Here is a 26,893-nt window from a genome sequence, read left to right on the forward strand (position 1 = left end):
CTTGTTGCTTTTTGTTGTTTTATATACAATAAAACATTTTCCAAAGAAATAATGGCATCTGAATGATTAATAACAACAATTTTATTACTATTATTTTTCGTATTGCTACAATCACGATCGCTTTCCTCTTTACTCACTTCTTCACCGCTCTGTCCTTCCATTAGTTGTTCATCTTCTTCATTCACCTCGACTGACTCGACTCGCTTCACACTTACTAGCCTCTCGGAGACTGAAGTTTTCATTGAAGTGTCACCATCCTGCATATTTTACATTTTTCATACTTCACTTTTTAAAACTTTTATAATTCACTTTTTTTTAATTGTACATTAATACAGTTAAGTCTTATAATTACATTACACATATAAAATTAATTTATACAATACATAGGGAAATACATATGGAAAACCATTTCAATATGTTACTTAAAATTATATTTCTGACCTTAATAATCTACAAAATATGCAATCACTTTCAATTATATAAGATCTTTGGTAGATAGGATAACTTTCAAATCATTCTCAAGCAAAATATAATTATGTAGCCGCAGAGCGATCATGAGAAAATCGATAAATTTAGGATTTTTTTCTTTTCCGGGTAGCAGTTAAAATTTAATAATGTGATTTTTATTTTTAAGACGAACTATTTTAACTTTTATAGAAATTAAGTCTATCTGTTTGTCTGTGTATGTTCATTGCTCCTGAATGGATAATACACTTTAACGTCTATTAAAAAAAAGCAAAAAAAAAACTAAAGGGTGAAAAATTGATTTGTTCTCAGGTCCGATGATTCAAAATCAGGCTACGTTATATGATATGCGACATTAAAAATATATAGGGAGCATCACCTACCTCTCGCTCGTAAACAATCTTTTGCTGTTTTCTCTCCCAAATGTTATTTACTTTCAAACAATACTTTCTTCTTTTATTATTGTTGCATTATAACCTTTGTTTTCTAGTTTTTTCCTATGTACTTTTTTACACTATAATACACACAGGTCTACAACATACCAACTATGTTGGCACATTTATAGAGAGGAAGAACAAAATATGAAGTTATACGTAAAATATAATGGTTAATATCTGAGACTTTTCTCTAGTCTCGTGCAGCTATAGGAGGTTGACAAATGCTAAAATATTTTTAAAAAGTTTCTTCATATTTTTTATACTAGTTATCGATCATAGAAATGAAGATTTCATTAACATATTAATAAAAATGGGAATTTCTCAATTAAAATCAATACTTCCTCAGTCATAGTAACAATAATAATTTTTTTTATAGTTAAAGCTTTTCCTTCTGCTTTTTCTCAGTAACTAATTTCAATTGTTTTTAAAGTTATCAGAAATTCTATCTACATTCATTTTTAAATTAAAGAAAATACATCTTAGTTATTTATTACAACTTATGAATTTTTATTTTAGTTTTTCAGTTTGGGGAAAATAACATTTACTGTTACAATTCTAGATTTTTAGATGAGGCATTCATCTAATGTCACTAACAAATTTTGTTGGATCATGCTTATTTCATAAAAATTAACGCTGCCATTTGAACTTAAATGTATGGTAACTGTCTGCAATGAAATTGAGCTTAGAAGAAAAAAGCCCTGTAATGTGATGGCAAGGTGCCACCCACCTTAACGTACTGCATTCTTTAGCGATGCTTTCATACTGTACAGTACTATCATTCTTAGTTTACGCTGTAGCAGGATGAACGAGATTATAACATGTGTTTACGGTGAAAAAATATTTTAACAAAAGAAATGAAAGATACATGCACTATTAAATTTTGTTTTAAATCCAGAGAAGTGTTCACAGGAATTTGAAAATGTTACAAAAGATTACCGGAGAGAATGTATCAGCTACAAATAGTGTTATTTGTGCTCATATAATTTCAGATTTGAGAAAATATAATTTCTTATATAATTTCCTGATTAAACATCAAGGTAGCATGACTGGCAACCTGATTAAAATGTCAGAAAATATGGGTATTTGTAAAACTGAACACTTAAAACAAAAAGACAAAATTATTCCAACAGCGAGATCACATGACCGTTTTTTGACCGGATGGTTTTATTCATAAGAATTGGTTCAAAGATGTCAAATAATAAATAATTTGAAAGCGATAAGACGTTTGAGAGAGAATTGAAAATGAAGATGTCAGAAATTTAGTTGCATTTCATGCTCTTTAAGTGCGAGATGTATTTATGTAGAATTTCTGGATTAAACAGAAAGTTTTGATCACATTTTACAAGTAAAAAATGTTTTCCCTGTTCAAAACAAGTGGAATCCCAGCACAATCATATCAACAGTAATTATTGGTAGATAGCTAATTTGCAAAGTCAAAAACATAGTGCCATGAATAAATAAAGCACCTTGTATTATTAATAATCTTGTTTTAAGAAAAATCATTTTGTTAGAGAATAAAAAACTCTCACAGAATTTGTTATTTTGCAGAAAAATAAAAACAGGTGAGTTGAATACATCTAAGATTACTTAAACTTAAATGAATGAAATTCATTTTTTTTAGTATTTTTTCCTTTAATATTGAATATGTTTAATATGAGTAATAAAACTATCACACCATTCAGAATGTTAAACGGCATAGCCAAACAGTTGCAAAGAGACCAGAGATAAAATATTAGTCATTCCTAAAAATTTCACTTTCTCAAGGATAAGATAAAATGTATCCTTAGCAGGCTTATTAAAAAAAAATCCAAAATATCCCCAAGTAAAGCGATGCCCCATTACCTTCTTCACTAAGTCATACATCCTGTACATACATAAAAGCTAATTAAAATACAGATAAGTGATGTTCAGTTTAATAGGCCTTCAATAATACCTTTACTCTTCCACCACAGAACCAAGCTGTTGCCTCAAAAAAAAATAAATAAATAAACTCTCAAAGAAAGCAACAATGATCACTAACTTAGATGCTTTACATATATGAGGGCAGGCAATATAAAAAGCAAATTAATGTTTCCCTTTCAGTAGGAAACACTCCATTTTATAAACAGTTTTCATTCGGTAAGGGAAAATATATTAAAATGAAATAGTATAAATAGCAACCGGCTGGAATGAGAACTTTTGATTACTGTTAATGCAGCTAAGATCTTATAATTTCATAATACTTAAAAAATAAAACAGCAATTTATTTATAACTTTATAGAAAAAAAACATCCTTCATCATGGTTTCTATTAAATATTCTGTTATGAACAAATTAATTTCATGCACATATATATATATATATATATATGACATATTTTACTAAAAAATATTCTTTATTAATCTCTTGGGTTAACCAATCAACTATACAAACTTATAAATTAAATACACTGTGGGTATGAATGTGTATTGTCACTTACCACACCATTAATACTACAAACAAAGAGAATTCTAACTGAAACATAATGTATTTAATTTATAAGTTTGTATAGTTGACTGGTTAACCCAAGAGATTAATAAAGATAATACTTTTAAGTAAAATATGTCTTATTATTTAATTCTACCCAATCGAGGAAAAAATAAATTTATTCATATATATATATATGAATATATATATATATATTAGTATAGTCCAGTTTATCTGGCCTAATGTAGCAGTGTACTTGGCCAAATAGTGAAAAAGCCAGATAATCCGGAATGCTCAGAAATAAAATAACAAATTATTTGTATTAATGATCATTAAACAACTTTCTTTTTCCTGTTTAGCCTCCGGTAACTACCGTTTAGATAATTCTTCAGAGGATGATATGTATGAGTGTAAATAAAGTGTAGTCTTGTACATTCTCAGTTCGACCATTCCTGAGATGTGTGGTTAGTTGAAACCCAACCGCCAAAGAACACCGATATCCACGAAGTAGTATTCAAATCCGTGTAAAAATAACTGGCTTTACTAGGACTTGAACGCTGTAACTCTCGACTTCCAAATCAACTGATTTGGGAAGACGCGTTAACCACTAGACCAACCCGGTGGGTTAGATCATTAAACAACTGAAAGAACTTTACCTTCCCTAGTTAAATTTAATGTAGTGCATCCTGATATACTACGGTAAAGTGTCAAAAATAAAAATACAGTACAGTAATGTAATACAATTTTAAACCTTAAATTAGTCATTATATCTCATAAAATTAAAACTACAGTTTTATCTTTTCAAATGCCATTATTGTACAGTGAAATAATGTTTTTAAATATAGTTATAATTCTTACTCATTTAGAAAAAAGTCTTTTATAGTTTTTTGTTTTTCATTTTCTGACCTCTTTTTTGCTGTGGTTTCTCTCCATCTTCGTAACCAGATGTCAGCTGCAGTCCCCTCATCCTGTTGTGGCACATAATCGAGGAGGGTTTCTATGGTTTTTAAGGCGTCTGAGAGAAATCTTAGCTGAGCTTGAAGTAACGATGACATTTTCATCTTCTGCAGATTCATTGGACACCATATGTGCTATGTCTTCATCCAAGGATAACCTGAAGAAGAGAAACAATCTCATCTGTTTCTATCTGTCCATATTTATCATCCAGGTGATCAAGTAAGATCTTCCAGGATTGGATGAATGTGATTTGCGAGATCTTTTCCCAGGGTTCAGAACTCCATCTAATCATGTCAAGAATGTAAATCTGCTTCAGTCTCTCAACAAATTCCTCGTTGTTCTCGATACCTTCAATCAAAAAAGAGAGAAGCTGCCTTCTTTTTTAAGGCCTCCAGTACTCTGGTCCATAGGCTGCCACAGAAATGTTACATTTGGAGGACTCTGGTCCATAGGCTGCCACAGAAATGTTACATTTGGAGGAAGAAAAGGACTTTAATGTTACCATCCTGCAACTCGTCATTGATAGGGTGTGAAGGTGCACTGTCCATAAGAAGCAAGGGTTTTCTTGGAAGGTTGTTATCCTTCAAAAACTTCACTGATGAAACAAACTCTTTTATAAAACCATTCTTAAAAGATAAAGCCATTCATCCAGGCTTTTTTTTTTGTGCAGTATACCTCAGAAGGAGTGACTCTGAAGTCAGTTTTTTAAATGCCCTGGGCTTCATAGCCTTCCATCAAGTGTGAGTCTCAATTTTGTGGATGCCACTTGCATTGCTACAAACAAGCAACATGACTCGTTCTTTGCTTCTTTTGTAGCTGCTTGTCCCAGCTTCTTGTTTTGCAGCTAGAGTTTTGTAGGCATCATTTTGTAATTGAGCCCTGTCTTATCACCTGACATGCCAACTATCAATTTAATGAAAGAAATCCTTCTTAATTTCAAGATTCTCCGGCAATAGTGATCTGGCATGTGCTGTACCTTTTCTTCCAGCGATCTAACAAACTGCTCGGGCTGTAAATTCACTGCTCTTGTCTTCTAACATATTTTTTAATCGCTGTGCTTTTTCTTGCAATAAGGGTCCTGATTGCAAGAATCAGGACCCTTATTGGAATCAGGAAAGGATTGTAAGAATCGGGTGTGCACGGCACACCTTTCCCCCTCATTATTTCGTGCCATAAAAACAATGCCTCACTAACTTTACAATGTGGGTGTTTTTTCACTGTCTTACACACCTTTATGCCACTTCCAGAAGCTTGCTGTAGGCACCATTTCTCTAATTGAACACTATTTTTCTTTCAGTTGCCAATTATACTCTTACCTAATCCCAATTCTGAAGCTATTTTCTTGGCTGACTGTCCAGCATCAAATCTATTAACAGCATTAAATTTCTGTTCAATTGTTATGAGTTTTTTCTCTTGCCACCATTCATCTGCACTTACAAAATTTCAACACGATCAGTTTAACTTCCACAATAAACAAAGCTATCGCACTACAGTAAGTCATTAAATATGCAAAGCATAATCTCAGTTAGAACACAGTAGCACAATGACAACTGAATTGATGTAAACAGAAGAAAGCGCGTGAAATACAGATCATATGCTAGTGCTCCTTGTAGACCCCAAGAGAACGAGTTACAACACCGTACGACCTAACACCTGCAATTTTTATGAGTACATGAAAGTATTGAGGTATTGCTGAGATATTGCCGGTTTTATACAAGTACAAGACTTTTTGTGATCACTTTTTAATTTTTTTTTCCTCGATCGAATTGGCCGAATAAACCGGACTTTACAGTATAAAATAGATTTACATTTATAAATATAAATAATTGTTACATAAAATAAAATAAATATGTACATTTTTTTTCATTAATTAAGTTTCCCACTGTGTATTAATGATATGATTTAATAAAATAATAGCTAGAACACACCTAACAAGTATAAATGATTAGCTGATTGAGTAATAACTATTGTTTCTGTAGGCCTTTCAACTCCCTATCACCTTTCCTTAAAAACAAAATCTACATGTTAAAACAATTACTAAAACAATTTTGTGCAATGACAAAAATTTACCCGCAAACTCTATTTCTAGTTTGAGTGGCATAACATACCCAAAAAATTCTAAATTCACAAATTTTCTAACAATTCCTACATTAAGAAACTACTCAATATTAAGGCAGCCCTATGAATTAATTAACTACATCATTAGTTTTAAACAATATGTTTTTGAAAGTTAATAACAATACAAGTAAAAACCTGCTACTATTGATCATACCTAAATAGAACATTTGGGTGAAGTACTGGTTGTTAACGACCTATTATTTTACAAAACTTATCAGGATTTATGTACAATATAGTCGACTAACAAAAAAAGTAATATTTGAAATCTAGGATGAATTGACAGAGACTCTGGTACTTATTTGTATATAACTAGTGTTCTTTTTACTAAAAAAGTAAAATAAAAGAGCTCCAATTTCACGGCTTAGAATTTTGAAAAAAATTTATTATATATGTATCAATCAAAAAACTATCTCAATAACAAATTATTTGCAGAAAAATATATTATTTGAGTTATTTAGAAGTAAATTAATCGTAAAAATCAATGATGCTGTATTCTTGTAAGAGAAAGGGTGACAACATTGCATTCGAATACGCGCATATTTTTATATATACCTAAGATGTCACACCTGTGACAGGTAAAAACATGCTTTTTTTGAAAAACAGCACTGTTGGATGTAAAAGCAACCACGCTATACTAAATGTTTTACGATTCCAGTTCAATGTTTCCGATATGTGTGCTCGCTATATACTAAAAAACTACTGGACTGATTTACGCATAGAGAAAAATGGACAAAGGCAAAAATCAGAAGAGAAAAATAAAAAAAGGTAAAAAGGGAAGAAGGGGAGGAAAATGGAGAAAAGAAAAAGGGAAAAACAGGTAAAGAAAATGGAAAGGGAAAATGATAAAAAAGGAAGGGGAAGAGGAGGGGGAAAGGGAAATAAGGGAAAGACAAATGGACAGGGAAAGGAAATGAGGAAGTGGGAGAAAGAGAATACAGTAAAGATGAAAATGAGGAAGGGGAAAGGGGGAAAGAAAAAGGGTATAAGGGAAAGGTTAAATTTTGTGAAGATCCGTTCATTCTGTTAACGTTGTATCAAACCTTCAATTGTGTTTAATCTATATATATATATATATATATACTCAAATCTAGCAATAGCAAAGCATTGCCGGGTCTGCTAGTTTTAAATAAATGTGTACACCAAAATTGATACTTAAAGAATGGACCATCAAACACCTTTCCCTGGTCTATGTAGGACAGTTTGGGTATGATTCCCCCCCCCCCCCCCTCTAACTCTACAAACTAATTAATTGACTACTTTTTACGAATTATTTCTAATATAAAAATTCTTTATTTTTGAAAAATTTTAAATCATTAGGCCTTTTCTATGTATTATCATTATTCAGAATAAAGAAATAATAACAATAAAAATGTACTGTCAAATATTATCGATTAAATAAACATTTACCAAAAATTATAAAATGAAATATAACAATTCAAGTCCAATATTTTTAATCAACAAACACTACATTCACTCCTTCATATAGTCTATTATGGGATAGTTATAAAACGGTTATGTTGGAAAACAATGAATGTTACCTTGATGACTACTCCCTAACTGATGCACTAGCATGAGATAGATTAAGCAGGGGTTAGAAGTGTTGCTGCAATGGCCTTTTAAAAACAATTTCAACAAATGTAACATAATTATGAGAAAAACATTCCCTAAGATAAATAATATAGTATAAATTATTAGTCGACATAGTACTTGCTGTTTTTTCCCCCTTTTTTCACAAAGTAAATACAATAATATAAACAGAACTTTTCCAAGAAAAGTTTATTATTTTATTTATTATTATTTTTGGTTGCATGGTGGGATTGGAGGATGAAATTGAAATTTCTTCATATTTTAAAGTATGAGGATTACAAAAATGCAATTAATGTATAATATTCATGTATAAAATTCTGTGGGTCAAAAATCTCCAAAACTAATAGTCAAATTTCAAAGAATTTTAGATATGCTGTAGTAGCGAATCAGAAGTTATGCATGTGAGAATTAGATGAAGATCTGTCAAGTCCTTCTTTAGTTACACCCAATTTAAAATCGACAACAGGCAACTTTGTATCGGTGAATTTTTAATTCATTGATAAGCAATGAGTCAGAGTGGTGAGCAAGTTTAAACTTTATTACTTCTGTTAGGACACTACTCAAATGTAAGCAGTGCATTGTACTCTGAAAATCAGTGTGTGACTGCAAAATAGTAAGGGTACTGGAAACAAAAAGTTGGTTTTCTTGCGCAGAACCGCACAAAAATCTTTTTAAAATATGGAAGGATTAATTTACGACTGAAGAAAGAAAGACCAGTATTCTTTAAAAATGAATTTTTTTAATCATCTGTACATTATTATATTCAGTTGATGAAGCGAGCATCTTATGAAAGCACTAAAAAAAAAGTCTATAAATATTATAATGTATTTAACAAATTATTTATTAATAATTCGGTATGTAATCACCTTCTTTATATAAATACAAATACATCAACTACAGCTAATAATTAATTATTTTCGGTTAAAATTAGAAGTAAACTCATTTATTATTGATAATGATCACTCTTATTTGTTAATAAAAATCATTTTTTATTAGATACTTTAACTAATTTATAAGTTATCACAGGCTAATTATTAATACTTATTTGATAGAAGCATTAAAATGTAATTTAGCATATCATGAAATAGAAAAAAAGATAAAATTCGACTTTCATAATTCAAAGGAATATAATCAATTTAGTTTTAGTATCTACTAAATACAAAAAAAAAGTACGTTTATGGCTCAAATTGTAATTCAATACCACTATAATGCAATATAAACAAATAACTGTATTAAAAATACACTTTAATATTTCATTAAGCCTATTTTATATAGTCAATACTGATAGTTATAAACCAGTTGAATTAAAGAACGGTAGAAATAATTTATAGAGTTAGTGCTGACTTTCACCGGTCTTTGAACACCAGGACTCAACCAAGCAGCGGATTGATGCTTCATTTGCGGAACATACATGAGGCATCAGCTTTCATCCCATGTTACAATAGTTTGCAAAAAATTCAGGTTGCTATTGGCAATTTCAATAGCAATGAATGAAGATGAGTGCAAGACGGACATACCTGTTTTTGTTCTTCAGTCAAGAAGTACGGAACAAAACGAGAGCACACTTTTTGTCGGTTAATTTTTTCTGTTAGAATTGTACATATCACGTCTTTACCAATGTTTAGCTATTCTGCTACGGCCCAAAGGGTAAGATGAGGTTGTTCAAGCAGGGGCGCGCACACTTTCGCAACATTTTTGTCGTGAACAGCTGTTGACAGCCTCCTGCTTCATTTGTCATCTTCCAATAACTCTCTACTGTCTTTAAACTGCTTTCACCATTTGTATGTTGTAGTATGACATGCGGGTTCATCACTGAATGCTTGCTGTTTCATAGAATAAGTCTCAACAAAAGATTTTTGAAGTTGAACATAAAATTTTATTGCGCTACTCTGTTCTATGTCATGAGCTTGCACAAGGTCACATGAACACAACATACGCAGCCTAATATAACTAAAGACTGGAGGGATAAAACATGATGAAATTTTCTATACACACTTGTCAGACATCATACTACATAGTTCCTTGGTTGTCTGAGAGATGATACTACTTGTATCAATTTAGTTTGGAAACTTTTCAGACCTTCAGTGTATACTTAAAATTTTTAAACTTGCTTTATAATCTAAATTTCTAAACGTTTAGCTAAAGTGAAGATTTTAGCAAAAACAATAAAAATTAACCGGCAATAAATGGAAAAGTTTGTTTTGTAAGTAATTAACTTCTGCTGCTAGGATGCAATTCACTTGAATATTTATTGAAATATATAAAACAAAATCTTTGTTACTAAACATCAGAGAAAAACTTAATAAAATTCATACATAAATCATCACCTAAAAAATCCACCAACAGATTGCCTTATAACATAAAATGTTCAAGGAGAATGTGACATTGTTATGGAAAAGGATGTCTGGAGAAGTTTCATTCGTGTATTCTACTTTTGCTGTTTTATGTATCAATGTTACCATTATGGTGGAAAATTAACTTAAACAAAACAACTTAAGTGCTGGACGTGTAAAATAAGCTAATTAACTGTTAGAATGAATTGTATCTCATAGAAATCAGGTGTATAGGTTAGTACCTACCAGATGTTGTCTGGTCGTTATATAAAAAAGCCTAATGGTTGAAGTGTCTAATGCACAATTTCAAGTCTCCTAATCCTTGCATCCCCCCCTAAAAAAAAAACCGAACAAACAGAATTAAGAAATTATTTTTAATCGGGATAAATTTACGGAAAAAAATTCAAAGCATAACAAAAATTTTAATTAACCGATGCGTTTTCCTTCTGGTTACATTTAAAATGTTCACCTTCACTGCAACATGCCTACGACTACCGTACTGAAACAGCTACGACTAGCTTGAAACAGCAGTAACTCGTAAGTTAATATTTAAAGTAACGGAAAACACAAAGAAATAAATATCATTACAAATTTTTTACAGCAGCAAACAGGTAAACTTATTCAAAGTCTTTTTACATTTCCAGTTGGTTTAAACAGTTTTTTCATCACATAGAGACAGAAAATTCATAAATGTGTTAAAACATTAGCGTCTCATAAAAAAATGTAGTTACAAAATTTTTGTCAATATTATATATTTTTTTTTTTATTAATTAGGAAGTAGTTCCATAAGGTTTTTTCAAAGCTGAAAATCTGGCTTCTTTTTTAGTGAAAACAAAAGTGGTAATCGTACAATAACACCTATTTTAAATCAGTAAGAAAATCTTATTTGATGTATTTCTTAATTCAATGTTTTAGTTACGTTTAATTTGTAAATAATATATTATTCAAATACAATTGAGATTTTATTCATAAAGTGATTTTTGTAAAAGTTAATTTTGCTGTTTGCAGTGTTTTTTTTTTTTTAATATATTTTGAATCTGTAACTGAATGACCTTTAATCTGTCAGATTAAAGTATTTATTTATATTTTTACTTACAGTTGTATTAAAAGTAAAAGAGTAATAAATGAATCCCAATATTTGTGCGAATGTACCTGGGTAAACCACAGACTCTGGCCAACCATTCCTGAGACATGTGATTAATTGAAACCCAATCGCTGAAGAAGACAGGTATCTACAATCTAGCATTCAAATTCAAATAAAAGCAACTATGTTTATTAGGATTTGAACATTAATACTCTTGACTTCAAAATCAGTTGATTTATGATGATGAGTTACACTAGATCAACCCGGTGGGGGTTAGCTTAAGTATTTATTGTCATCGAAATAGTTTTTATATTCTTCTGGTTGCATTTGCTAATATGTTTTTTGTTAGTTTGTTGTATAACCTTGTACATTTTATTCATTTTATATAAGTGATAAAAAACCTTACGTTTTTGTAAATACAGTATTATTGTCTTATGTTAGTGTTAAATATTTTTATCATTAAGTGTTTTTTAAATTTTTTCTATGCAGTATGTTGTCTAAAAGTGTCGATCAGCAGCTATTAATCCATGCCAAATATATATTTCATTAACTTAAGGCAATTGTTAGCAGACACGGTGATGAATATTAAGCGATGTATAAGAAAGCTACCGAACGAGGTGATTAGATGTAGATAAATGTGCTAATTTTAGTCAGTTTTCTAGCTACTTAATGTCTTTAAAACCTAATTTGAGTACGATTAGGTGAAAGAAGGAAAATGATTCTAGCATTCATATTCTGTATTAAAATATATGTCAGTGTGTAATTTGTTGATGAATCTGAGACAATATTACATTGATAATTAAATGGACATGTGATTGAAATATTAAGCAGATTCTATTCACATGAATGTTAATTATTATGACTGTTTTTTGTATTTTGTTATTATAGTTATATATGTTAATCTTTAATAAAGTAGTGCATTTCGTTCTTGTTTTATTTATGTCATAGTACCACCCAGGGATTGAACTCAATACCTGTTTTATTTTATTTTTCCCTATCTTATTGTGTAATTCTTAGTTCTATGTAATAATATTGATATTTTTATTTATTTTATTTGCACGCTTATAATTCATAATTAGTTATGATGAAGAAAAATGAGTTAAATAAATTGAAAAAACAGTATAATCATTATAAGTCATTTATTAATAGACAAGAAACCTTTATTAAAAACTTTAATTTTGAAATTGGTAATGGGCATGAATATCGAAGGCGATTAGAATATTTACACGAAAATTGAAGTAAATATATGTTGATTCTTTTCAAGAACTAGAAATAAACCATGAAGCACATCATGATGAGTTGGTGCTTATTAAGGAGCAATACTTTTCTGTTAGCTCTAAAATGGAACTTATTTTAGATAAATATGTTTGCGAAAGGTCTTCGAAAAGGCTAGAAGATGATTTATTGAATCCATCAACTAGCTCAAACTGCTCCAGCAATGCTAATCACTTAATGTGGCTTCAGTTACCTGCTATTAATTTACCAAAATTTAGTGGTCTATACTGAATGGATAAATTTTCAAGATCTATTCGAAAGCTTAATTATAAAAAATAGTTATTTATTGGACATACAGCGTATGCATTATTTAAATTCATGTTTAACCGATGAACCTAATGTCGAATATACCACCAATAATGGGTGACAATTTTAGTGTTGCTTGGGATTTAATTTACTCGCATTATAATAATCCTCGAATTGTTGTTCAAGAACATATCAAGGCCTTATTTTTGGTGCCTGCAGTACTTAAAAGAGTCGTCTTACAAATCATGTTAAGGATAATACAAATGCAGTTAAGGCATTGAAGGAAATAACTGTTCCACTACATGATTTATTTATTAGTAATCTTTTACTACAAAATGTGGATGTATCCACAAAAAAAAATTGTGAGAGCTTCAAAATTGGTGTATAGCATCCTTGGATGATTTATTTACGTTTCTTGAAGACAGATGCTGAGGTTTAGAATCACTCAATGTGAGTGATCACAAACGTGGAATGGGCCATCGAAATTCACAATCTGGTCTATAAAACTCAATACCTAAAGGTATTATTATTTATATATTACCTAAAGGTAATTATATAAATTCTGAAGTTAAACCTGTCAATATTATTCCTTTTTAACCAAACAATTAACTCATTGTGTTTTGTGTGATAAACCACACCCACTATTTAAATGTCTGGAATTTTCAAAATTGGACGATAGAATATCATGAAGGAATGCACACTATGCATTAATTGTCTTCGTTGGACATCATGTTAGTAACTGTAATTCTAAACAAGACTGTATGAAATGTAGCCTTAGACATCACACTTTTTTACACTTTGAAATTAATAGGCATTTAAGTAATGATACCCAGTCCAAGGATTTTAAAATAATATCGGAAGGTACTTCTAATAATAATAATAATAAAACTGACTATTAACCTAAATTTTCGCAAGGTCATATGTCACCTAAGATAAGCCAGCCCGACCACAATAATTCTTCTCAATGCACTTTTTGTTGTATCAGAAATGCAAATACATAAGTTTTACTTGCAATGACACAGTTAATCAAATATGAGAACGTCTGGGTGAAATATACGACAGCAGAGCATTTCTAGACAGTACACCTCAATCCAACTTTATTTCAGAATTGCTTATGAATAGATTATGCCTGAAAAACAGAGTAATGCTGTACTTATTCATGGGATTAAAAATGTTCCAATCCGAAACAAAACATTGTGTTACTGTAACTTAATTCTAGGTGCAGCCAGTACATACGTACTGTTAATTGTTCAGTCCTACTAAGAATAACCAGTAATACTCCAAGTTCACGAATTAAATATTAGTGAGGGGAGACTACCTGGTGATATAGTGCTTGCAGATCCCAACTTTAATCTTTTAGGAAATATTGATATCTTAATTGGTGCGGAAATATTTTTTGAACTTCTTATTACAGACCCACTGCTTTACAAGGCAGGGTATCCAATGTTGGTTAATACACAAGTCGGTTGGGTCGTGCTGGGGGTCCTTGCCTGACCAAGTTAACATAACTCCATTTACATGTCAGAAGAGTTTTATCTCTTGTAATGACAGTATCCAAGAAGTGAAGAAATATTGGGAAATAGAAGTGTCTAACAGAGTAGTGAATCATCAGAGCAATTTTGTGAAGAACATTTTCAAAAGCATACTAAATGTAATGAACACGGGCGGTACATAGTTCGCCTGCTGTTCAAGGAAGATACAGACAAATTAGATCAATCCTATGCTGGAGCGCTTACCAGATTTTAACGACTAGAAAAACGTTTGACATATAATGAGGAACTGCAAAATAATTATTCTAACTTCATGAAAGAATATGAGGCCATGGGGGATACGAGGAGAATTCCTGAAGGACAGGAACAACTGAAGGAACCGTACTTTTTTACCCCATCATCCAGTTTTTAAGGAACGTACAACAACAAAAACCAGAGTTGTTTTCCATGCATCGTATAAGACATTGTCAGGGTCATCATTAAATAACATTTTGTGTGTTGGTCCTACCATCCAACAAGACATATGTTCGATAATCCTATGCTTTCAAACATATCAGGTGTATTTTACAGCAGATATAGCAAAAACGTACCAGCAAATTAAGGTCGATCCTCATGATACTCATCTACAATGCATCCTCTGGTAAAATTCTTGCATGCAAACCAATACAAGAGTACGTATTATCAACAGTTACATGTGGTACATCTTCAGTGCTCTTTCTTGCAATGAGGTGTTTACAGCAGATTGCTATGGATGATGGCCATAAATATCCTGATGTGTCTGAAATTTTGTGCAGGGATATGTACATCGATGATGCATATCCGGAAATGAAACAATGGAAGAACCTATTGAATCTCAAACACAGCTCACTGAATTTAGGAGAATTTCCTTTAAGAAAATGGTGTTCAAATTGCACTGAGGTAATTGAAAATTTACTCTAAGAATATTGAGAAACTACGATTCCTCTAGAATTTAAAGACAGAAAACATCAATAAATTTGGGTTTAATTTGGAACCCAGCATCTGATAAGTTTTAAATTGTGTACAATATGCCAACAAGGAGTGAAACATCACAAAACATTTAGTACTATCAACAATCGCTACAATATTTGATCCTTTAGGCTTAATAAGCCCAATAGTAATTAAATATAAAATTTTTCTGCATTGTCTTCGGCAAGCGAATTTAGATTGGGATGTTGGATTACCAGAAGAATTTCGTAACATTGGGACAATGCATCTTAAACTAAAGTATATTGATAAAATTTGCATTAACAGATTAGTACTTGCACCAGGCAGACAATCAGAAATACAAATACATGGTTTTTCAGATGCGTCTGAAAGGATTTATAGAGCCTGTCGTTATATTCATTCAATTGATGAAAGAGGAAATAAATGTATGAATGTATTATGTTCAAAATCAAGAGTAGCATCACAGAAAAAAGTTTTTATTCCACGACTGGAATTATATGGTGCTTTGCTGCTACTGCGTTTATTAAATAAGACAAAGGATATTTTAAATGAAAATTTAGAAGTTCATCTTTGGATAGACTCAACTGTAGTTTTGGCTTGGGTGACAGCGGTCCCTGAGAACTGGAAAATGTTGGTAGTGAACAATGTCTTAGAAATTCACCAAAAAACTGACAATGCTACGTGACATCATATCTCATCAAGCGATTTAATTTCCAGAGGTGTTTCAGATAATCATCTCAAGGATAATTAGACTTTGGTGGAATGGTCCTCAGTGGCTAAATTCTGCTACCATTAAATTTTTGGAATGTAAACAAAGTTCAAAATTTTAACATGCATTATCCAAGCAACGAAAAACCATAGCACTTCACAGTACTGAAAAATCCAAACGGGATATAATTACTAAATTCTCTAAATTAATAAAATTACAATGCATTATAGCATACTGCTCAAGATTTATTAAGTGTTGCAAACTTAAAACCATTATTATGTCAAGTCGAGGCATGCCTTAATTCTAGACTGTTAACACCTTTACCTAATGATCCCAATGAATTTGCATTTCTTACACCTGCCTGCTTCCTATTTGGAGAACATCCTTCTTTACTTCCTGATCTTGATCGTACTAATGTTTCTGTTAACAGGCTACATTGCTGGCAACAAATTCAGCAGGTGATGCAGCACCTTCGGCAACGCTGGTCAACCGACTGATTTTACCTACACAGTTTTCAACAGTGCACGAAACTGTTAAACCCTAAGGGAAATTTGAAACCGGGCACTCTTGTGCTTATAAAGGAAAAGGCTCCACCTTTAAGCTGGTGAACTGGTATTACATAAGCTTGCCATCCTGGTGAAGATGGACTAGTGTGAGTGGTAACTTTGCCAACAAACAGTGGTCTGTTGAAGCAACCCATACATAAACTTTATCCTTTTTCTGAATAAGACTAATTAGTATAATGAACAATTACATTTACTTTTACAAATGTTTAATATTTGTGGTTTCGATGAACTCTACATTATTTTTTATTGTCTTATTCATTACATTTAGACTATGTTACTATCAACGGTTTATTTTGTTATACATTTATTTGTAGTTTCGTTTCTGTATGTTTTATCTACACGTGTTAATATGCTTTTGTATTAGGATGATTCACTGTTGACTTTCATCACACTTCTGGGAAGGTTCGGCCAGTTACTGATGGACATTCTCCCCACCACTAGTCTCTTTGTTACGTAATAGTTTTTTAATGTATTAGTCAGTCACAAAGTTATGTTCGAATTGAATGGATGTGCGATCAAAATATTAAGTCGTGCCTACTCACATGAGTGTGTACTATAAGTTAATTATTGATTGTTTTCCATATTTTGTTATTATAGTTATATATGTTAATCTTTAATAAATTAGTGCGTTTCACTCTTACTCATTTTATTTAAGTCATAATACTGACCCAGGAATTGAACTCAGTACCTGTTTTATTTTATCTGTACCATCCACAAATTATCAATGTTTGTTTTATGTATTAAACAGTGAAATATGTTGAGTAAAAATAGGCAGAGGCTGAGCTGTCATATTTAAAAAACATTAGTCCACCCGATTACATATTCATCTTTTCTCTAACGTATTCCTTACCATTCCATTTAAAATAAAAACAAAAAATGGCCGAAAGCATTCCTGTCATGTAACAAACAGATAGTTTAGAAGTTAAAATTAAAAGAAGCCAAGTTTATTCTACAACACCTCTTTTAGAATTTAATGCACAGTGGATTATTAAAAAAAATTCAAAATTCTGTCATACTTCAAAGAATTAAATATAAACAAACGACTCATCTGTGTAACAATCATGTAAACAAAGATAATAAATAAAAAAAAACAAAATTAATACAAGAAAAAAATACTGACTGATGCAGAATGAGGTCTTGATGGTGCTGCTGCAAGTGATTTATTTGCTTCAGCTACAGCTTTCAGTATTAAACTGGAACTGGGTTGTTGAGATGCAGGTCGTTTGGGACGTGGTGTAATTCTTACTACACTAGACACACCACTATCTCTTTCTCTTTCCCTATCCCTTTCGACATCACGATTACTTTCTTTAGGAACAGCTGTTCTAGAATGTACATTTTTCCTTTCCACAGGAGGAATCTATGAACATCAAATATATATTAATTGATGAGATATATTACGAATAAGAGAACTATTATAAAATTTAACTAGAACCTTGACTATATTTTTTATGTTCTTATTTTTCTCTGTAAATTTACTCTTCAAAACTTTCTATTATTATTTTCTTATTTTTTCTTCTTAAATATTTTTAAATTAGGTACTTTATTTTAATGCATCTTAAAAAATTTTGTAATATTTAAACCTACAGTTACTGATGCAAAACGCCTTTGCCTAAGATCATAAAAATGGCCACAGACCTATTTGAATAAATCACATGCACTCATTACCTACTTTATTAAAATAACCAAGAGCAATAACAAACTGCCCATCTTATACTGAATTTTTTTAAGTAATGCAATACTGAATATAATTCTCAATCTTTTTTTTATAGAACAACCAAAGCGATTATTTATTCCCACAAAAATTCATGGCATAACATCCCCTATTCAGAATGTTAATATATATTTTAATAAGATATATTTTAAAATAAGTTTTAAAACAATTACTGAATTTTAAAGCAAAACTGAATAAATTATAACTAACCATAATACCAAATAAAATAATTTATGAAAATATTCAAACAGAAAAACAAACACATAATAGTCGTAAGGGACCCCATAAAGTGAATGAATTAAATTGAAATGGGTGTAAAAATTGCTCACTTAGAAAAATAAAACACTAAAAAAAATAATCATAAAACTAATTTAAAAAAAAAATCAATATTAATAAGAAATAAAATAATTTAAAAATGTATACTTGGTGGGTTCAAAAAGTAATGAGAATTTTTAAATTTCACGGGTTGTATTAGTCTGATTATCAAAATTTTTTCGTTGTTGTATTGGTAAACATGTCTGAAAACTATCTATACAATTTTAGCCATATTGGATGTTCAGTCTGTTGTCAAAAGGATAACAAATGCTTTGATATGATCGGTGATTTTTTATTTGTATAAATAATAGATCAGAGAATTTGTATTAAATTTTGCAATAAGAATGGAATCAAGCGTAGCAATGTTTTAAAAATGTTAAATATTGATTTTGGTGAGTCTGGTATGAGTAAAGCAAGGGTTTACGAGTGGTATAAGCATTCCAAGAAGGTTGTTGGAGATGACGAGCGCCCCAGCATATCAACAACTGATGAAAACATGAAAAAGTCACTGATGATATTGGTATATCAATTGGCTCATGCTATGAAATTTTTTCAAATATTTTGGATATGAAACGTGTGACAGCAAAATTTGTTCCAGAATTGTTGAATTTTGAACAAAAATAGCGGCAAATGGAAGTTGCTCAGGAGTCGCTGAATGAAGTCAACAATTATGCAGAACTACTGAAATGTGTCATAACAGGTGATGAAACATGGGTTTACAGATACGTCAAAACTAAGGCTCAATCATCCCAGTGGAGGCATTCTGGATCACAAAGGCCAAAACAAGCTCGACAAGTACAGTCAAATATGAAGGTTATGCTCACCATGTTTTTCGATTTTAACAGCATAGTGCATCATTAGTTCTTGCCACAAGGTCACACGATCAATAAGGGAGTATTACCTACATGTTCAGTGCCATTTGCATGAAGCAATCCGAAAAACAACCAGATTTGTGGTGAAACAATTCATGGCTTTTACACCATGATAATGAGCTGTAACACTGTAATGATATCCCAGCTGCCATATTCGCCAGACATGGCCCCGTGTGACTTTTTTCTATTCCCAAAAATAAAAAAAACCTTAAAGGGCTGTCGTTTTACAAACATAGATGAGATTAAAAGGAAATACCTGAAAGACTATTCCAAAGATCGAGTTCCAGAAGTGTTTTGCTGAACTGAAAAAGTGTTGGCACGTGTATAATATCTAATGGGGACTTATTTTGAAGGGGATAACATTAATGTAGATGAATAAATAAAATTCATTCCAAAAAACAAAAATTCTTGTTACTTTTTGAAAAAACCTCGTGTATATATATATATATATATATATATATATATACGTAGATGTTATCAGATTAACGATAAACAATGGCATGTTTCATCTTTCAAAATAGCATAAAATAATTACAAATTTAAAAAATGTTAAAAAAACTGCATACCTTTTTGTCACATCTAACAATCAACAGTCATGTTGGATCATAAAAGAATGAAAAAAATGTTAAAAATTATTAATAAACAAGTCTATTCTATAAGTAAGTAATCATATCTATAAAATAATGAATAGACATTTAAGTTACTTAAATTAAATGTTAAATGTACAATCATTACCGAACTGAATAATTTTGTTTTTATTTTCCAGTAAATTCTTTTAAAAAAAGTTTTCAAAACATTCATATTAAAACTCTTACTTAAATATACATTTTAACTATCATAAAATTATCACAATTTATAACAAACGTGGTTATAATTTAATATATTGTAAGCCATATTAAAAATATTGTTTTATTTTCCCATGTGAAAAAATAAAGAGCTACTAATGGTTTTTTAAGAGATATACTTTCATTTAAATAATTATAATCACAATCAGGACGCTTTGCATCTGAACTGTTGTATTTATCCAAGAGCAGCCACAAAATCCGTTTGCATGATATAATATACAGATTGGTAATGCTGGATGTCATGATGTGATTGTAAAGGTAAATCAACAGCGTTCATTTACTCAACAAAGTGCCAGGTTTGTTTGAAGTTGCTGTTTTTTTCACATGTTTAATGAGAACTTTCATTTGTGCAGCGGTAAGTTAAAATGACAGACACAAGAGAGTATTCTATTGAAGAAAGGCTTGTTGTTATCGGTCAGGTGCAGAAGAGTACAAATGGAAATGAAAACACAAGAGACAAATTTATTCAGCGTTTTGGTAAGGAAGTTTCATCAGCAGTAACTCTGTAAGCGGGGAAAGGGTCTTTTCCACCAGGTCAGTCTTTGATTAAAATAATCTGGCTATCCTTCCAGTCAATCGAACAGTTCTGATATCATTAGGGAATCCTGTTTACGATCCATCTTAAGTCAACCGGGAAAAGATCTTCAGAGGTAATTATTCCCTGTTCAATGCTTCAGAAAAGAGTGAAAAAAAAATCTCAGGCTTAAATCTTTTAAGTCTGATGTGTTATTAAGCTTTCTGACACAGACAATGGCTTTCAGGGAAACTTACCGTAAAGCTCTTCTAAGGTGTCTTCCGGATGTTCAATCACGAAACCGGTTTTCTTCTCTGACAAGTGTGCCATTTACCTGAGTAACAGATCTTGGAACATGTATTTTTTAGTGTAAAGAAAATACTCACTTTTATAAAGAAATCACAGACCAGCCAAATATAATGATGCAAGCCGCGATAACTGAAACGCATCCAACAAGGCTGTACAAATTTTTTTTAAAGAAATTATTAACAGCATTTCACACCATAAAATCTTTATTCCTCGGCTTCGATCGATTTGTATTAACTGCGTTTTTACAGCAAAATGGGAGTTCCACCTTGTTACGCTCAGTCATAAGGGACGTTTTAAATTAACTTTCTGATGGATGGTGTATTGGCAGGGTTGCCGAAATTCAGTGGCTACCTACTAGTACAAACTTAACCTATGAAACTCCCCTTGATTATACCCCTTTGAGACATAATAAAAGAACAAAATATCCCATTTGCAACTAAGCAATGTTGAGAAAACCGTTGTCAAGACTGTTTTTACAACTTTAATCCTTCAACATAAAAGACAATGTCAAATGTACTTGGTGACATAAAACTGTGTATGGACAATGAAGTAACATACACAGTTGTAATTTAAAGTATATTTTACAACTAAAAATATTAAATTAACTAAATGATAAAGAATTCATGTTTATTAATTTATATGGAAAGTGATTTTGTGGTCACTCTGTGGATTCGATTATTTTCATTCAATTCTTTTTAAAAAAATATAATTTATAGTAATTATTTATTTGATAATAAATAAAATAAAAGTATCACTTACAGCTTATCCCTTCACATTAGCGCTTTCATGGTGCACACCGCTTCATCAGACGTACTAAACAATTTTTTAAACTGAAAAAATACGGATGTTACTTCTTCTTGTTAGTCAGTTTGTTAAATGGTAATTTGAAGAAAATTTTCATTGACAATATATACTACTACTACTACAACTATCAGATGAATTTATTATAATTATATGAATTCTACTAATTGTTGAAACCATTTGTTATTCTCAAATCTCATTTGCTTATTTATAATATTAATATATTATAAATAAGCTTTTTATTATATGTATTTTTTCAAGAGACTGTGTTTTTAATTTATTATTTATTATTACTTTTGTGTCCTGTAAATTTTAGAATGTTTTTTTTTTTGGTGGGTGAAAAACGCCTGGGCGTTATCATTACTCGGAATTTTATTAATAAAAGGGTAAAATAATTCCAAAATAATAAAGTTTATAAGGTGTAAATGTAATATTAATCATATAATAAAAATTTATTAAAACAAGTCAAGAAGGCAAAATAAAACTCTAAACTAATACCACAGATGAAGTTGATAAAATATAAAAGTTAAAATAATCAAATAAAGAAACTATATAAAACTTATCTAATTCCGATGGGTTGTGCAAAAGTCCCCTCCCCGGATAGTTAAATTAAATATATAGAACCAAATAAGTCAAAATTGAAAGTAAAGTTTAAAATTATTAAAAAAACTCTTCTAACAGAAAAACATATATGATAATATTAAACTCTTTGCAGTAACCTGGTACTATGCAAAAAGAGAAACATCCGGTTTAAAATTCCGTTATTATTGCACAAGATATCACGGATGTTTCTAGGTATATTAAACTGACGACGCAACGCCGCATAACATATGCAGTCCACGAGAATGTGGTGCACAGTCATGCGGCAGTTGCATCATGTGCATAGGGGTGGGGCTTCTCCTGAGATTAGATATTCGTGTGTGATCCTCGTATGTCCTAACCATAACTGGCAGAGGACCACTTCCTCATGATGAGATTTTCTGCAAGAGGAGCCCCATGGCAACACTGAATCTTTAATCAATCAGAGTTTATTATCGACGGTAGTCGTCGAGTCACTTTGCCACCTTGCTCTCAGTGATTGTTTTATATGATTGATAAAATCAAAGATAGTAACTTGGGTGCTGAAAGGAGGTTGAATACACGCTTCTTTGGCAGCAGAATCTGCTCTTTCGTTACCTAGAATCCCTACGTGGCTAGGGATCCAGCAAAAACTTACCTCTCTGTTGTGTTTATCTAACTCAGCGATTTTATCATAAATGTCAATGACGACAGGATGTTTGGAATAAAAGTTTTCTTTTGCAAATAAAAATGCTCCTATATTTAGGGCTAACGATACTTAAGAGCCCTATTCATAACGAGTATTCTGCGATGAACACAATCGTAATACCGGGTAGGCCAAACATATAAGTCTTTTCATTGATAACAAAAGCACAACCAATGTTACAGTCATGTTTCGACCCATCAGTGTATATCACTGCGTCTGGGTTTGACTTGGGGAGAATAAACTGAAACATCTGCTGGAAAACAGTAGGTGGTATTGATCATTTATCGTAAGGTCAAATGTAAAATTTACAAGGTTTATCCTCCACGGAGGATTCGAGCACGGACATGATGGAAAGAATGAGGGAGTCTCAACATTTATACGCTGCAGCAGACGTCGTGTACAGACACCCACAGGCGCAGAACAACATGGATGGTCTTCATACTTCCTTAAATTAGGATTCTTAAGAACTGGGTGATTTTGCTGTCCTTTGAGATGAGCAAAATAAGATAACAAAAGCTGGTCTCGTCTATCCCAAAATGACGGCTCGCCACTGTCTACAAGTAAGCTGGCGATAGGGCTCGATCTAAACGCACCTGTGGCAAGCTGAAGAAAAGCATGATGTACACTGTCCAGGCATTTTAAGCACGGTTTGACGAGCTGAAGAATAGGCGACACAACCATAATCCAAACGGGAACGAACAAGGGAATAGTAAAAACGTAACATACATCACCGATCGGCTTCCCAATTGGTGTTACTAAGGACCCGCATCATATCTAAAAGTTTGGAACATTTTGTCCTCAATTCCTTTATATGTTTGATCCAGGTAAGACGGCTATCAAAAAGCAAACCTAGAAACTTGACACAAGGAGAGAAAGCAATAAGCTCCCTGTTCAGAAAAACCCGCGGATTAGAAAGGTTCCGTAGCCAAGAAAAGACTAACAAATTTCGTTTTGTTGGGTGAAAATGTGAAACCAGTAGTTCTTGACCAAGCCTCAAGGCGAAATATAGTGTTCTGTATCAGTCGCTCCACAGAGCGTGTAGAGAGACTCGAACGTAAATAACAAAATCATCAACGAAAAGAGAACAAGAGACAGGAGCCTGTACATAATTGGTAATGCTGTTTATAGCCACAGAAAACAAGGTGGCACTTAATACACTACCTTGAGGTACTCCATTTTCCGAGACGACACTGTCTGAAAGTGAATCGTCTACACGAACACGAAACGTTCGGTGATTTAAGAATCCCCGGATAAAAGCAAGCATATTGCCATTGATTCCCCACCTCCTAAAGGTGTCAAGAATGCCACGTCGCCAGGCTGTGTCGTACGCCTTTTTTATATTGAAGAAGATAGCAACGAGTTGTTGGCGGTTCAGGAAGGCTTTTGTATGGCTATCTCTATTGACACCAAATGGTCAATGGAAGATCTCCCTTGTCAGAAATCACACTGTTCCGAAGAAAGAAAGCCATGTTTCTCCAAGTACCATACAAGCCCGCGGTTTATAGTTTTCTCCATTATTTTACACAACACGCTTGTTAAAGAAATAGGGCGGTAGCTTGAGGGATCGGTTTTGTCTTTACCAGGCTTTAGTACTGGTATAATAAATGCTTCTGATCAGCCGAGCGGAAAGACTTGTTCGGAGAATAAATCATTATAAATACTCAAAAGATGTTGTAGTGCTGATTTAGGAAGGTGTGAAAGCATATAAAGGTGAACGTTGCCTGGTCCAGGGGAAGTGTCACGTGAGTTCTTAAGTGCGTACATCAATTCTTTAAGTCAGAAAGGAGTGTTCAATTCACCAACCGAAACACCAATATTTCCATCCGTGCTTTGTACCTCTGAAAGTCATTACTATATGATGAAGTGAGAGACACCGAGCGGAAAGATTTTACTAAAGTATTTGCTACAGCCGAAGATGATGTAAGGAGTTCTCCTTCATCGATGAGACCGAGAATAGATTGCCTTGGCGACCTGAAAATTGCATGGATTTTTTTTCACACAGTAGATGTGGGAGTAGTACGTGAGATGGTGTTCACATATTTCATCCATGAATTTCTCCTAGTGTTCAAGAAAACCCGACGGCATACCGCTCTAGCCCTGCGGTACAAATTTAGATGTTCAGTTGAAGGTCTATTATTGAATGTACTATTAGTGTGTTTGTTGTACTTTATGTTATCTGTATAGTTTGATTTTTTCTTATTACATCTAAATGCTTGTAAGTGATTTAAATGATTCTTAAATCTTTTTTTTAACGGTCTATTTGTCATTTCTGTAAAGAATTTGTTACAATCCTTATTACCACAATTAATTCTATACACCCTGGTTTATCAAAAAAGTTTTTATTAATTATTATTGATTAGTTCTTTAATTTCTTGTTATTAGTTTTAGGAGATATTTTATAAAAGTTGATGAGATGTTTTTTTTGAAGAAGTGAAATGAATTATTATTATTATATGTTATAGGTAGAAAATTTTTATCGTTAACTGTAATGGTAGAGAATGTTTTTTCACAGTTGTATTTTTATATTAATTTAGTTATTAAATTATTAATGAAGTTTTTATCGTTTCTATTTTCATTTGTTATATGTTTAATTAAATTCAATCTAATTTTTAATCTTATATAATGATCAATATATCAAAGTTCCGTTATGTACTACTGAATGCGGCTATTTTTTGATGGAAGGAGAGGTTTCTTATAGTTGTTATTGCCAAAATTGGTTTTCTGCATATCATAATTTTAATCATTTATATCGGTCCTTTATCATTCTAATCACGGTTTGCAACACTTCATCTAATGTATTAAATTTTTTTTCAATTTGAATGACCTAAATTTAAAATAAAATTAAATTTCAAATTAAAAAAAAAACATTAAATGAACTTAATTTTCAAGTCTTATAAAAATCAAAGAAAATGTTCATTAGTTTCAAACAAAATTAACAACACATATTCAAAACTTCCAATAAAAGACACTTTAAATATCGTACAAGAACTATTACATAAAAATAAAATAAACATTTCTAGAAGAAATATACCATAATTATTGTACATTTAATAATAAATTTTACTTACAAGAAGGTATATCGGTGGAATCCACATTAAGTAATATTTTATCAGAAATATTTTTACAAAATATAGTAGAGATTATTATATTTATTATTACACATATTCACAAAACAAAACTTTGGATTACATATGTAGATATTTTCATAATATTTAATAAAAAAATAAATTTCGAGCACATTATTATTAATGAATAATGATTTCCATAAAGATATAACAATTTACTGTACAAATTGAAAATAATAAATAAAATTGTAAATTTTCTTTATATTAAAAAGGATAAAGGAAGATTAAGATTAGAAGTATGACAGAAATTAATTTTACAAATAACTACGATGCTGATCATATAAAATTAAAAATTGGATTAAATGCAATTAAACATATAGCAATCGAAAATGGACATGATAAAAACTTCATTAATAATTTAATAAATAAATTAATATTCAAATACAACTGTGAAAAAACATTCTCTACCCTTATAGTTAATTATGATAAAAGTTTTCTACCTATTAACAAATAATAA

General features: G+C 31.3%; 1 protein-coding gene across 6 annotated transcripts in view; it reads right to left on the reverse strand.

Moving 5' to 3' along the window:
- The window catches only part of Nab2 (Nuclear polyadenosine RNA-binding 2), a 134,040-nt gene that overhangs the window by 77,693 nt on the left and 29,454 nt on the right, over positions 1-26,893 (reverse strand). For 3 of the 6 annotated variants that reach the window (XM_075376949.1, XM_075376952.1, XM_075376948.1), the window contains exons 6-7: positions 17,798-18,037; positions 138-257 (exon numbers count right to left, since the gene is read on the reverse strand). In XM_075376949.1, the coding sequence (XP_075233064.1) occupies positions 138-257; positions 17,798-18,037 (360 nt within the window). The remainder of the gene's footprint in view (positions 1-137; positions 258-17,797; positions 18,038-26,893) is intronic. The other 3 variants (XM_075376953.1, XM_075376951.1, XM_075376950.1) reach the window with 1 other exon arrangement.

The sequence above is a fragment of the Lycorma delicatula genome, chromosome 10 (genome assembly GCF_047948215.1).
Source record: "Lycorma delicatula isolate Av1 chromosome 10, ASM4794821v1, whole genome shotgun sequence".
NCBI classification, from domain to species: Eukaryota; Metazoa; Arthropoda; class Insecta; order Hemiptera; family Fulgoridae; genus Lycorma; species Lycorma delicatula.